This window comes from Mastomys coucha, unplaced genomic scaffold (assembly GCF_008632895.1).
Source record: "Mastomys coucha isolate ucsf_1 unplaced genomic scaffold, UCSF_Mcou_1 pScaffold6, whole genome shotgun sequence".
Classification (NCBI taxonomy): Eukaryota; Metazoa; Chordata; class Mammalia; order Rodentia; family Muridae; genus Mastomys; species Mastomys coucha.
The window spans coordinates 30,888,147-30,901,180 of NW_022196912.1; the positions used below are offsets into that span (position 1 = coordinate 30,888,147).

The window sequence follows — 13,034 nt, forward strand, 5'->3', positions numbered from 1 at the left end:
CGTGCTACCAACCCCTTCATCACAAGATGAGCAGCTCTCACAAGGGGCACAAACACTTGTTACCTACCGGGCTGTATGGTTTTTGTTTGTTTGGCCTTTTGGTTTTTGTTTTGTTTTGGTTTTTGCTTTTTTGACTTGTACAGAAGTGTTGTGACCATTCAGTAGTGCAGCTGTTAGTGCTGGTACCATTTTACAGGTAGGGAAACTGAGGCTGTAAGATGTGTAGTGGTATCCCTAAGGCCACTCAGTTGGTGAGGCCTTACCAAGGTCAGGAGGTCTCTGGAGCCTTTTGCTAAACCGTTTACTTCTTTTTTTGTTTGGTTGAAATAAAGTCTATATAGCTCTGGCTAGCCCAGAATCCATATGTAGATGAGGCTGGGCTCAAATACGCTGCCATCTTTTATGTCTTCCTTTGCGTGGTAGGATTGAAGGCATTTGATTCCTCCTAACTGTACACTTTTTTTTTTTTTTTTTTTTTTTTTTTTTTTTTTTTTTTTTTTTTTTTAGTTCATTCTTTGTTCTGGTCTGTGCTGGGGCCTTGTAAGATGCTCTTCACTGAGCTGGGCTATTTGGGTTAGTCTTGTTGCTGAGCAGGGCCCCCATATCTTCCTTCTCTGTCATTTGCTTATCTGGGTCTTCTTCCTGAGCTAGCTGTCCTAGAACCAGTGCTGAGAGCAGCCATGGGACCAACTCTGTCCAGCTGGCCTAGCTTGGGGTGTGCTCCACTTCCCTGCCCAAGTCCTGTGGATCTGTGTTTGTACACCACCACCTGCAGCCCCTTGGAGCTTGAGCAGGCAAGGCGGGCCACATTCCAGCAACTGCGGTTGCCAAGGAGAGCCCATCCCAGTCACTGGGCCTCCCTAATGAAGAAGCCTTGTCGAATTAGCGTCCACTATCCCTAGCCCAAAGGGTACCCTGTCCTTTTTTCACTAAGAAGGCCAGGCAGGATACAATCCTTCCTGTGGCTGATAAAACAAGCCTTGGGACAAGGCCTGGGACCACCCTGTGTGGGCAAAGCCGCTTCAGTACCAGAGCTCCTCAGATGCCAGGCCTGGCTCTGCTGCTCACACTTAAGACTTCTGTGCCCACACACCATTGTCTAGCTCAGCTGGACACTGATTTTTTTTTTTTTTAATGGATAGATTGTTTGGGTGGGGTCTGAAAGCTTCCACTGATGGCACCAAGCCAGATTCTCAGAGTATGATCCATTGATGGCTTTCACAGGGATCACAGCTTCTGTTTCCAGGTCAGGCTCCCTGACTAGTTAGAGCACCCTGGGGTTAGGCCGATGTCCCCATCACTTGTGCCTCTGGGTTAGTCTTGTTGCTGAGCAGGGCCCCCATATCTTCCTTCTCTGTCACTTACTTATCTGGGTCTTCTTCCTGAGCTAGCTGTCCTAGAACCAGTGCTGAGAGCAGCCATGGGACCAACTCTGTCCAGCTTGCCTAGCTAGGGGCGGTGCTCCACTTCCCTGCCCAAGTCTTGTGGCACCAAGCTATGCTGTTATGGCATTGAGGGTATGAGGAGGACCAGGACTTTCCCAGAGTTAACTCCAGGGCCACGGGTAATGGTTTCCTACATGTGTGGCTGGGATGGTTGGGTGAGCCTTTTCAGCTGCCTGTGATAGGAACCTGGGGATACTGGGCATTGACCAAGACATGTCTCATACCCCTTTCTTATCTTTTTGCAGCAAATTGTGGCTGTAAATGCGCCTCCTGAAGATCAGGATGGCTCTGGGGATGACTCTGACAACTTCTCTGGCTCCGGCACAGGTAAGACTGACCCGGAACACTGAGATAGCCATAGATCATGGCTGGAGTAGTGAGCAGGCAGTCAGTCACCCAGCTTTTAGTGAGCCCCCTTCTTCTCCCATCCCATCCTTAGCCATTGGAATCAAGACAGTGCCAAAGGGAAGAATGGTGTCCAGCTGCAAGCCACTCAGCTAAGAGAAATCCTCAGAGAAATGAAGGGGCTCCAACAGGCCATGGGCAGCCTCTAGAGCCAACCCTTGGAGGAGTTTGACTCCGCCAAGCCTTGGTGTGGTGTTTCCATCTGTGAGATACCAGTTCTCTCAGGGGTGGGGGGTGGAGGGGGGAAGGGGAAGATGGTTGTGAGCTGCAGCTAGCCAGAGGTGTCTCCCAGAAGAGTGAGGAGAGCTCAGAAGGGAAGTCAAGGTAGCAGTGGGAAGGGGACCAGAGCAGAGGGTTGGAAGATAAGTAAAATGTAGCCATGTATTCTTGGGAGCCTAGGCCTTGGGGAAGAGGGCAGAAGAGGTGTTTGTTGATATAGGGCTCCAGCCCTATATCAGCTATGGTGTCTTGGCCCATGCTCACAGCAGGATCCCTTCCCAGATTCCCAAGCTCTTTCTCACAGTATAGAGAGCATGCCACTCCTAGGCAGGCGAGGCCTAATTTTCAAAGTGAGTTCAGCCTTGGCTAGTTCACCGTTGGGGACCCAGGCCTCCACCTCCTCATATAGCACGAACCGTGTCAGGCGTGACACCTGGAGACCTCTCCTACCTACCCTGACACCCCAACCTCCCACTTATGACCCTGCAGGTGCCCTGCCAGATGCTCTGTCGCGGCAGACACCTTCCACCTGGAAGGATGCGTGGCTCCCGACAGCCACGCCCACAGCTCCAGAGCCCACCAGCAGAGACACCGAGGCTGCTTTCCCCTCCGTCCTCCCGGCCGGAGAGAAGCCTGAGGAGGGAGAGCCTGTGCTCCATGCAGAAGCAGAGCCTGGCCTCACTGCTCTGGACAAGGAGAAGGAGGTCACCACCGCCAGGCCCAGGGAGACCACACAGCTCCCGATCACCCAACGGGCCTCCACAGCCAAAGTCACCACAGCACAGGTGGCTGTCACATCTCATCCCCACGGGGATGTGCAGCCTGGCCTCCATGAGACCTCGGTTCCCACAGCACCTGGCCAGCCTGACCATCAGCCTCCGAGTGTGGAGGATGGAGGTACTTCCGTTATCAAAGAGATTGCCGAAGATGGAACTACCAATCAGCTTCCTGCAGGAGAGGGCTCTGGAGAACAGGTGAGTGTGGCTTTGGATTTCCTGGGTGGCCACTAGTGCCTGGCACCTGGCTGCCTAATGTCCTTTGTGCTGTAGTGCACATTGTAGTCCTCGTGACAGTGACAGGTGACAGGGTCCCACCTTCCTCCTGCCTTAAATAGACAATTACAAGATCAGTAGGCAGGTGGCTCCATAGATGTCATTCAAGAGCTAGCCACCTAAACTTACACCAGGGTGAATTCTCCATCTTAGACCATCATGGGACTTTCCATACAACGATGGTGCTTTGCGTCACTGGAGGTGGTATCTGTGCCTTGGCTGGCCAGGGTCCCAAGTGTGACTGTATTCCATGACAGATGCTGGTATAGGTGGGCTATGTCTCATGGGGTGGCCGGGGAGTCTCAACAGGGTATGGCAGTACTGTTGTTGTATCGGTGGCTCCAGCATGACCTGATTCCAACCTGCCCTTCTGTAGGATTTCACCTTTGAAACATCTGGGGAGAACACAGCTGTGGCTGCTGTAGAGCCTGGCCCGCGGAACCAGTCCCCAGTGGATGAGGGAGCCACAGGTGCTTCTCAGGGCCTTTTGGACAGGAAGGAAGTGCTGGGAGGTGAGTCTTCTTTCAAGTGGGTAGAAGGAGACAGGTTGTGGCTCTGGGGTAGCCTGGGTTGCTCTGGGGTAAAGCATCTTTAGCCACGGGGTGGGGGAGGAGGAGGGTTGACTCTAATCCAGGCCACCTCCTATGCTGTCCATCTGGGGAGAGACCACCCCTGTTCCCGTGTAGCTACTGATCTGAGCCTGCCTCTGTCTACCCCCTAGGTGTCATTGCTGGAGGCCTGGTGGGCCTCATCTTTGCTGTGTGCCTGGTGGCTTTCATGTTGTACCGGATGAAGAAGAAGGACGAAGGCAGCTACTCCTTGGAGGAGCCCAAACAAGCCAATGGCGGTGCCTACCAGAAACCCACCAAACAGGAGGAGTTCTACGCCTGAGGGGGGAACTAGTTCTCCCCCCACCAGCCCCTGCCACTCACTAGGCTCCCACTTGCCTCTTCTGTGAAAAACTTCAAGCCCTGGCCTCCCCACCGCTGTGCCGTCTCCTCTGCACCCAGACCCTTTCCAGCTGTTCCTGTTCGAGCAGTCCCAGGGTGTGCTGGGAACTCATTCCCCTCCTTTGACTTCTGCCTAGAAGCTTGGGTGCAGAGGGTTTCTTGCATCTGATCTTTCTACCACAACCACACCTGTCGTCCACTCTTCTGACTTGGTTTCTCCAAATGGGAGGAGACCCAACTCTGGACAGAAAGGGAACCCAACTGCTTTGGACCTAGATGGCCTATTGTGGCTGGAGAATCCTGGGGACAGGAGAGGGGCTTCGGCTGACATGCCATAGCACTTACCCATAGAGACCGCTAGGGTTGGCCGTGCTGTGGTAGGGGATGGAGTCCAGGGCTCCTTGGAATCCACTTCTCATTGTGGGGAGGTCTACTTTAGACAACTTGGTTTTGCACATATTTCCTCTAGTTTCTCTGTTCAGAGCCCCAGCAGACCTTGTTACTGGGGTAAGGCAAGTCTGTTGACTGGTGTCCCTCACCTCACTTCCCTAATCTACATTCGGGAGACCGAATCGGGGTTAATAAGACTTTTTGTTTTTGTTTTTAACCTAGAAGAACCAAATCCGGACGCCAAAACGTAGGCTTAGTTTGTGTGTTGTCTCTGAGTTTGTCGCTCATGCGTGCAACAGGGTATGGACTAATCTGTATGGTGCCCCATTTTTGGTGGCCCATAAGTAGGCTGGCTAGTCCAGGATGCTATGGAGTAGCCATGCATCCTGACATGTAGCCTTGACCAGTCATGCCTGTGTGCATGGACTCAGGGCCATGACCTTGGCCTGGGCCACTGTGACATTGGAAGAGCCTGTGTGAGAACTTACTCCAAGTTCACAGTCTAGGGGTGGAGGGGAGGCGACTGTAGAGTTTTGGGGGAGGGGTGGCAAGGGTGCCCAAGATTCTCCCGTCTTTGGTACCATCTCTGGTCACCACCCTTTCTCCTGGAAGTTGACAAGACACATCTTGAGTATGGCTGGCACTGGCTCCTCCATCAAGAACCAAGTTCACCTTCAGCTCCTGTGGCCCTGTCCCCAGGCTGGAGTCAGAAATGTTTCCCAAAGAGTGAGAGTCTTTTGCTTTTGGCAAAACGCTACTTAATCCAATGGGTTCTGTACAGTAGATTTTGCAGATATAATAAACTTTAATATAAAGGAGTCCTATGAACTCTTACTGCTTCTGCTTCTTCTTCTCTGGGCTGAGTGTATAGACACAGCCAACCTTTGCCCAAACCCTGGTAGCTCGGGGGAGCTTGGCTCAAGGCTCCGCACTCCCAATCCTCCTCTGGGCAGGATCCTGGGTCCAGGGTTCCTCTGATTTTATTTGTCTTTTTGTTTTGTTGTGTTTTTCTTTTAGCTAAACTTCTTTCGGAAGTTGGTAGGTTCAGCCAAGGTTTTACAGGACCCCATGTGTCTGTTCTTCCAAATTGTTTAAGTAATTGGGACGCTAGCACATCTTGACCTGGGGTCACTACAGCTAAGCTTGCTTTGCAGGGTAGACACCTGGGACAGCCTTCCTCCCTCATGTTTGCTGGGACACTTCTGAGGACTCCTTGCTTACTTAGCTCAATGATGTTCCAGCTGCTGGCTAGGCTGCTCAGTTGCTCAGCTAGACAAAAGATCTGTGCCCTGGGTTTCATCCTAGAACTGTTGCCAGATCACATGGCTGGATGTGATGTGATGGGTGGGGGAGGGGTCATATCTGAGACAACACTCAGCTGAGGGCTTGTGGGACAGTGTCCAAGGCTCAGGCTGGGCTCATTCATACAATTGCAATAAATGGCACGTGTCCATTTGGACAGCAGACACTTTGGTGTATTTGTGGAGTCTCTTTTTGGTCTGGCCATATCCTACTCTGTCTGGTTTTTGGAATGGGAGCCTAACTAGCCTGTGTTCTGGCTTGGTACCAAATAGCAAAAGTCAGTGCCATCCTTGCCCAGGCCCCAGGGCAGGACTTTGGGCTTAACATACCCCAGGACTCCCAACTTTGCACCTGTCTAGCCCTCTATGTGTGTAGCATCAACTCCAGCTAGGTTGTTCCTTTCCCTGGGGTCAGGAGGATTCTGCTGACTCTGAATTTCAGGATTTGCTTTTGTTCTGTGTGCTTATTGGGCAGTTCTCAACCTTTCACTAGCAAACAGTCTCATGTGTCAGGCTTACAAGTATTGTCTGCACATTGAGGGAAAACGGCAGCGAAAGACCTGCAAGCTGGAAAAGCGCAGAATGCCACAGGGAGCCCCCGGATTATAGTGCAGCTAGACGTCTTCCTTCAGCCTCATTTGGCCCTGGCACCTGGCATGCCCTTGGTGGTGCAGAGCAAGAAGGACCACAGTGCCTGTTGATAGAGCAGGGGCTGCAGGTTCCAGCTTTCTTAGCAGGTGACGTTCCCCTTCTATGCTTTAATCTCTAAAACCAATACTGGTTGCTGGACCTGGTGACATAGGAGCCTGTAATCCCAGCAACTTGGAAGGCTTAGGCAGGAAGCCTGTCAATTTAAGGTCTCTGTGATTTAAGGAGTGAATTCAAGGTCAACTTGGGCAATTAGAGACCTTGTCTCAGAAAGCAAAAGGAGGGGCCCGCAGCTGGGCAGTAGTAACTCATACCTTTAATCCCAGCACTAGGGAGGCAGAGGCAGGTGGAACTCTGAGGCCAGCCAGTCTACAGAATGAGCTCCAGGGTGACAAGGGCTATACAGAGAAACCCTGTCTCTGAAAAGCAAAAAAAAAAAAAAAAGTTCAGCAAGATAACCAGTTTGTTCCCAAGACCCACACACATAGAGATGGGGGAGGGAGAGGAGAAAGAGAGAGAGAAAAGAGAGAGAGAGAAGAGAGAGAGAGAAGAGAGAGAGAGAGAAAGACTCCTGCAACTTGCCTTGTGACTTTTGCATGCATATATATGAGTACCCTCCCCAACTAAATAAACAAAATCATTTATTTTTTGCTCATTTAAAAAGCTTATATAGTATATAAATAAATAAATAAAACAAAAAAAAGCACACACATAAAAAACATGCCTAACCACTCCTGCTCTGGTGTGTGTGGTTGACATACTGATATAGTGTCACTCCACTGGAGAAAATTGATTTCAGTTTCCAGCAAGTATCAGCTGCAAACTGTTTCCTAACAGTTTCTTGTTAAGAGCTGGGACTTGGTCTCCAATTCCCTTTCTCCACGCTGGGATTTTGCATGGTTTGAACTGGTGCAGGTTGTGTGTGCTATCAAAGTCTCTGAGTTCATATGTGCATCAGCTCTGCTGTGCCTGGAAGATGTCATTTCCTGGAGTCACCCACCACCTCTGGCTCTTACATTCTTTCTGGTTCTTCTGAGTCAATCCTTGAGCCTTGAGGGGAGAGATTTGGTGAGGACATCCATCCCATTTAGTTAGAGCTCACTGCTCTAACATCTCCAACTCTGCATATTGGCCAGTTGTGGGTGTCTTAATTACCATGTCCTGCAAGAAGTTGTTTCTCTGGTGATGGCTAGGTATGCACTGATTATGGGTATAGCAATGTGTCATTCAGGAGTCATTTTATTGCTGTGTTCCTTTAGCAGAATAATAGTAATGGCTTTTCTCCTAGGGCCCACAACCTTTCTAATCTCAGGCCACTTTAGCAGTGTCAGGGATGGATTCTGTCTCATGGAGTAAGTCTTAAATCCAATCAAGAAGTGGTTGGTTGCTGGGCAGTGGTGGCGCATGCCTTTAATCCCAGCACTTGGGAGGCAGAGGCAGGCGGATTTCTGAGTTTGAGGCCAGCCTGGTCTACAGAGTGAGTTCCAGGACAGCCAGGGCTACACAGAGAAACCCTGTCTCGAAAAAAACAAACAAAGACAAACAAACAAACAAAAAAGAAGTGGTTGGTTACTCCCATAGCATTTGTGCCGCTACTGCACCAAGACATTTTGCGGGGGGGGGGGGGGGGGGGGGGGGGGGGGGGGTTGCTGTGATAGGTCACAGGGTTTATAACTGGGTGATATTAAAGGTTACTTTCATCCTCCAGTAGCCGAAAGATTACCTTCCAGGACCATGAACACTAGTCAACAGGGTAAAGCTTCTAGTTGGGCACCATCACAGTTTCTTCAGAAATTTAAGTTTTTCATTAATAATGTTTCTAAAGTGCAGAGAGGGCTGGGAGTGTATAGCTCAGTGGTAGCACACGTGACTACCTGGCAGAAGCAAGACCTGGCTTTAATCACCAACACTGACCAGAAAGACATTTTCTTAGATCATTCATTTGTTCTTTAAACCCCGAAAATAAGAATACTGGTTCTATTCTGGTCCCTGGGCTGGGAAGCAAAAACTAATAGACTTGGCTGTCTACATATCTATGTATAAATCTTAATTTATATTCAACCCAAGACCTACAGAAAGGAGCTAAGACATGGAGTTATTTAAACATCATCTTAAGTTCCTCAGGCAACCCACAAGCTTTCTGTCTCCACCCCAGCTTGCTGTCCTGTGCTCCATGGAACCCTTGTCCCCCTTTTCTGCAGGGGGCCTGCGGGGCACATTTCTGTCACTTCATCTTCAGCTCATGCTACTGGAGGCCCTTGGTATGAGGGTGCTGTTGTTCTGTGTAGGAAGTCATAGTCATGGAATTCCTCACTAAGGGTTCTTCCGAGTGACTTTCTGAGTGTAGCTTGAGCATGTCATGTTCTTAACTCACATCTGGTTTCTGTTTGAATTGCAGTCCGGGCCTTGCTTGCCTCTGGGGTTTTGCTCTGGATGTCTTGATATGTCCAGAATGAAGATCCTGGACCTCTATTCTTCCTGCTATTAGGGATACCAGAGACTGCAGAGACAGACAAATGAAGGGTACTGTCCATGACAGATTTCTGTGGCGGCCAGTGGGAATCAGAAAGATCCGGATGTTTGTCCAGCATCAGGGTTGTTGGAGCTCACCTAGGCAGCCCTTGGACCAAATCAGGAAGAGCAAAAGTGTAAGTGACCTTTGACATAGAGAAGAGGCACTCCTAGCAGAAGGTCCCACTCAGTCAAAGATAGAGCTCCAGGGCTTCCGGCTGGCTGGAAAGCTGATGTAGGTGCAGGAAGATCGAGGCTGCAGTGTGGTGATGGCCAAGGAAAGGGGAGACTTATCTTGTGCATGAGTAGGGGAGCACTGAGGGCCTGGGTTGAGACTTAGAGGCAGAACTATCAGGATTTTTGAAGCATGCTCCTGAGTGATCTTGCTCTCCCTTGTGAGCCTGCAGGGAGCCCAAGGGCAGAGGTAAGAAGTAAGCATGCCTCTAAGCTAATGGCCTTGGTGAGGAGAGGTCACGGGAGGAAAGGGGACAGTAACCCCTTCAGATGAGCAATCTTTATCCCCTAGGTTAAGTACTGATGGTGGTTGGTCACAGAACAATACCTAGCAGAACAGGAAATGCTTGCAGGCCCAGAAATCATGACTATCTCAGAGGTATCCCATCTGTTTGTACCTGTCAAGCCATCTATCTGTATTACTTTTCTCCAGCTTGACTCATAAGCCGGGATTGGCTGCCTCAGAAGGGTGAGCTCCTGGTCCCTGGGTGAGCTGGGAGGTGGTCCTGGCCCAGGAACCTAGGGAGTTTAGAAAACACTTTGGCTTCACTGACCGTAAAGGTACAGAGTTTCAGGCTCTTCCATCTCCACCTGGTTGTGGCCAAGCATGGCTTCCTCCCTTTTGCCTCCCTTGTTACCAAATACCATAGCATCCCCTACCTACCTACCTACTCTTGGCCATGCACACTCATATGATGGAACTGCCCCACTCAGGACCTCAGCTATCTACTCCATGACTGCAAGTTCAAGTGAGGCACATGAGTGCTGCCCCATTACTTCCTGGCCACTTCCTTTCAGGTATCTCTTGCTACTTGAGCAAAGATGTCTGCTGCCCTGGGTGCTCCTTGAAGGCAGATGTTTGGTGTGCAAGAATGATCTGGGGGTGTTCTAGTGAGGCTGCTAGTCTGTTCTAAGTCCAACAAGTCTTAGAAATGAATGAATAAGACTATTCCCCCTCCATCCATCTAGAAACAGAAGACACAACTGTTGGGAGGACAGAGGAAGGGACTGGAGTGGCTCCAGGCTGTTGGAGAGTGTGCCAGTTCACAAGAGCATTGGAAGACTTGCATGCTAGCAATTACTAAATGCTGACATTTACCGATCTGGGTCTCTAGTGAAATAAGACCATGCGTCTGTCAAAAGTTGGGTATGAGGATGCTCCTAGCCTCTGTGGCCATCATACACCAGACATGGAAGTAAATATCTATCAAGAGGAGCGTAAAAAATCAATGGTGGCATATTCGCACAAAGAAATACTACTTGGCAGTAATTAAGGAACCAAAACACTGGCAACACAGGCAACTTCTTGAGTGCTTTGAAGCCAGAGGGAATCTAGGTTGCACAGTTCCAGCTATGGGTCTATCGTTGACCATAATAGAAACCACTGAGCCCTCAGGCTGAGGATGTGGTATTGACTAGGCAAGAACACAAAAGAATCTTCCAGGGTGCAGGAAATATTCTCTGGTTTAATGCAGGTGGTGATTACAAAGGTGAAGGTCTATGTAAATAAGCCATCCGTCATACACTTAGGTGAGTGTACTCTGGGTATGTGATTCTGCCATAGGAAAGTCACATGAAGAAAAGCAGCTTATTAGAAAAGGGCTTCTGAGCCTCTAATTAGCTCCTTTAAGTTCCCCTGTAGCCGTCTCAGTAGAAACAGGGAAGGCCACATGGTTGACGTTTTCTTCAGAATCCCAGAGGATTCTAATTTATGGATCAAGAGGCCCAGGGCAAAGCTAGCCACAGCTGCATGCCAAGCAAGCCAGCTGTTTGTCTGGATCTGGTGGGGTCTGTGGAGTGGACTGCTTTCTCAACTGTGGGATGGTGAGCACTATCCAGAGGGCAGCACTGGTGACCCCCGCCCCCCAGCAGCAACCTGGCCTTGCTCTTTCTCTGCTTCCTGGAACCTACCTTCCCCAGACGCTGTTTCCAGCACTTAAGGCTGAGAGCTAAGCCATTCCTCCACTCCAGGAAAATATTTGTTCAGGGACTTGGCACCCGCAGAAGAGGAAATAAAAGCCACTTTGGAGTCGAGCAGGCGGCCTGCTGCAGGCTGCTTTGTCTGCCCTTCCAGACTGCCTCGGCACTGGTTGTGTCTAGGACGGGAACACCGAATGCACCTTGCAAAGGGGCCGGTACTAGGAACAACCTGGGTGTCACCTCTTCATTTAGTGTTCAGTCACCAGCTGGTTCCACCAACTGAGGCTGACAAAGCCTCCTCCATGCCAGGCTGGGTGTTGCTCTTGACCTTGCTTTTCAAGCTGGGATAAGGAAGTGAGAGAGGCCAGTCAGTGGGAAGCCGTGACGTCATAGGAAGAACATGGCAGCAGTGAGAGAGATGCTGGGAACCAGCAGGGTGACTTTGTCCGTGGGGTCAAGCATGAGTTCTACCCAGAGTAAGGCTGTGAGAAAGAGGATAGTGGGTGCAGAGGGTCTCTGGGAGGGAATGTTGAACAGTAAAGGCCCCGGGCCAACAATGTCCTAGAGGATTAGGAAGTTAATGGAGTCAACTAAATTTGCAACCAGGAGTCTAGGGAGGGGACACTGGAGAAAAGGTAGACTGGAAACCTCCCAGAATAGCTGTTTGAGAGTGTGGGAGTGTGTGGACTTTGTCTCCAGACCAGAGAAGGTATGTGGTTGTTGCAAAAACACTTAAATACATTTGAGTCTTTTTAATATAGAAAGTATAAACAATAAAACTGGCCAACCATGGTGTCTCAGACTTGTAATCTCAGTTACTCCAATAGGTGAGATAGAAGAACTGCAAGTTTGAAGCCCAGTCTGGGTAAGTTGATGAGGGCCTGCTTATGAATGAATGAATGAATGAATGAATGAGAGGGAGGAGAAATATAGCTCAGTGCTTGTCTAGCATGCACCAGGCCTCAGGTTTTATCAGAAGTATGGGGGTGGGAAGAAGAAGAGAAGGAGGAGGGGAGGAAAACAGGAAGGCCAGAGACAGAGCTATGCTTATCTGAATCCCACCATCTAGAGACTTCATGATGACATTTAAAAAGTTAAAACTACTTGTAGGCACATGACTAGAAATCCAAATAGAGCGAGAAAGTACAAAACTCAGGCAAACTCTTCCTCCCCACCTGCGGCTCGGGCCAAAGGCAACTTCCTTTAAATGGGGTTTCAGGGTACGTTTCCAGAATATTTTTTCCATGCATGTTCCTACGAGGGTGAGCCTATGCTTTTATAACTTGCACAAATGCCTGGCTCTCTACATGGGAGATGTGAGTGGTTTCCTTTAGCATGTCAGCACCTGCAGACAGCTCCGCCCTGCTCTCATAATGGCTATGGAGTCCACTCAGTGATGCCAACGGGCTGCAACTGCCCCAGCTCTTTCTCCTGGTGGATGCCTGGGTAGCAGGCAGATCCTGTTGTCCTTAGGTGTACTGTGCACAGCCTCATGAATTACCATGAATATACATGCTTACTGGGCCCTTCTAGCCAGGGCCTGGATGGATGGAGAGGGATGTTCTTCATACTTGTCTTCTTGAAAAAGGTGCCAGTATCTCACCCTAGTCACAGCACCAGACTGCAGCAAGAGTCTCAGACTCACCACCCTATCTTAGAAAATGGTCCTGTTTGCTTTTACGTGGGGGTGGAGATGGCATCATGGTTCTTTTCATTCAAATTCATGTAACTGCAAATGAAGTGAGGAATCTCATCATGCTTTTCATCATTTATGTTTCTGTGCTTGTGTGTGTGTGTATGTGTGTGTGTGTGTGTGGTATAGTGTGCATGCATTTTATATATACATGTTCAAATGTGTGTGGGTCTTGGTGGGTGCACAAGTATTTATGCTTATGAGTGTGGAGGTCAGAGGATTGACATGAGATGTCATCCTTGATCACTATCAAATATGTTTGTATA

General features: G+C 49.6%; 1 protein-coding gene across 1 annotated transcript in view; it reads left to right on the plus strand.

The window, feature by feature from the left end:
* The window catches only part of Sdc1 (syndecan 1), a 22,816-nt gene extending 16,894 nt beyond the window's left edge, over positions 1-5,922 (plus strand). The window contains exons 2-5 of the mRNA XM_031356477.1: positions 1,691-1,772; positions 2,559-3,043; positions 3,498-3,633; positions 3,843-5,922. Coding sequence (XP_031212337.1) covers positions 1,691-1,772; positions 2,559-3,043; positions 3,498-3,633; positions 3,843-4,012 — 873 coding nt within the window. The 3' untranslated portion in view covers positions 4,013-5,922. The remainder of the gene's footprint in view (positions 1-1,690; positions 1,773-2,558; positions 3,044-3,497; positions 3,634-3,842) is intronic.
* Positions 5,923-13,034: the final 7,112 nt, after the last annotated feature.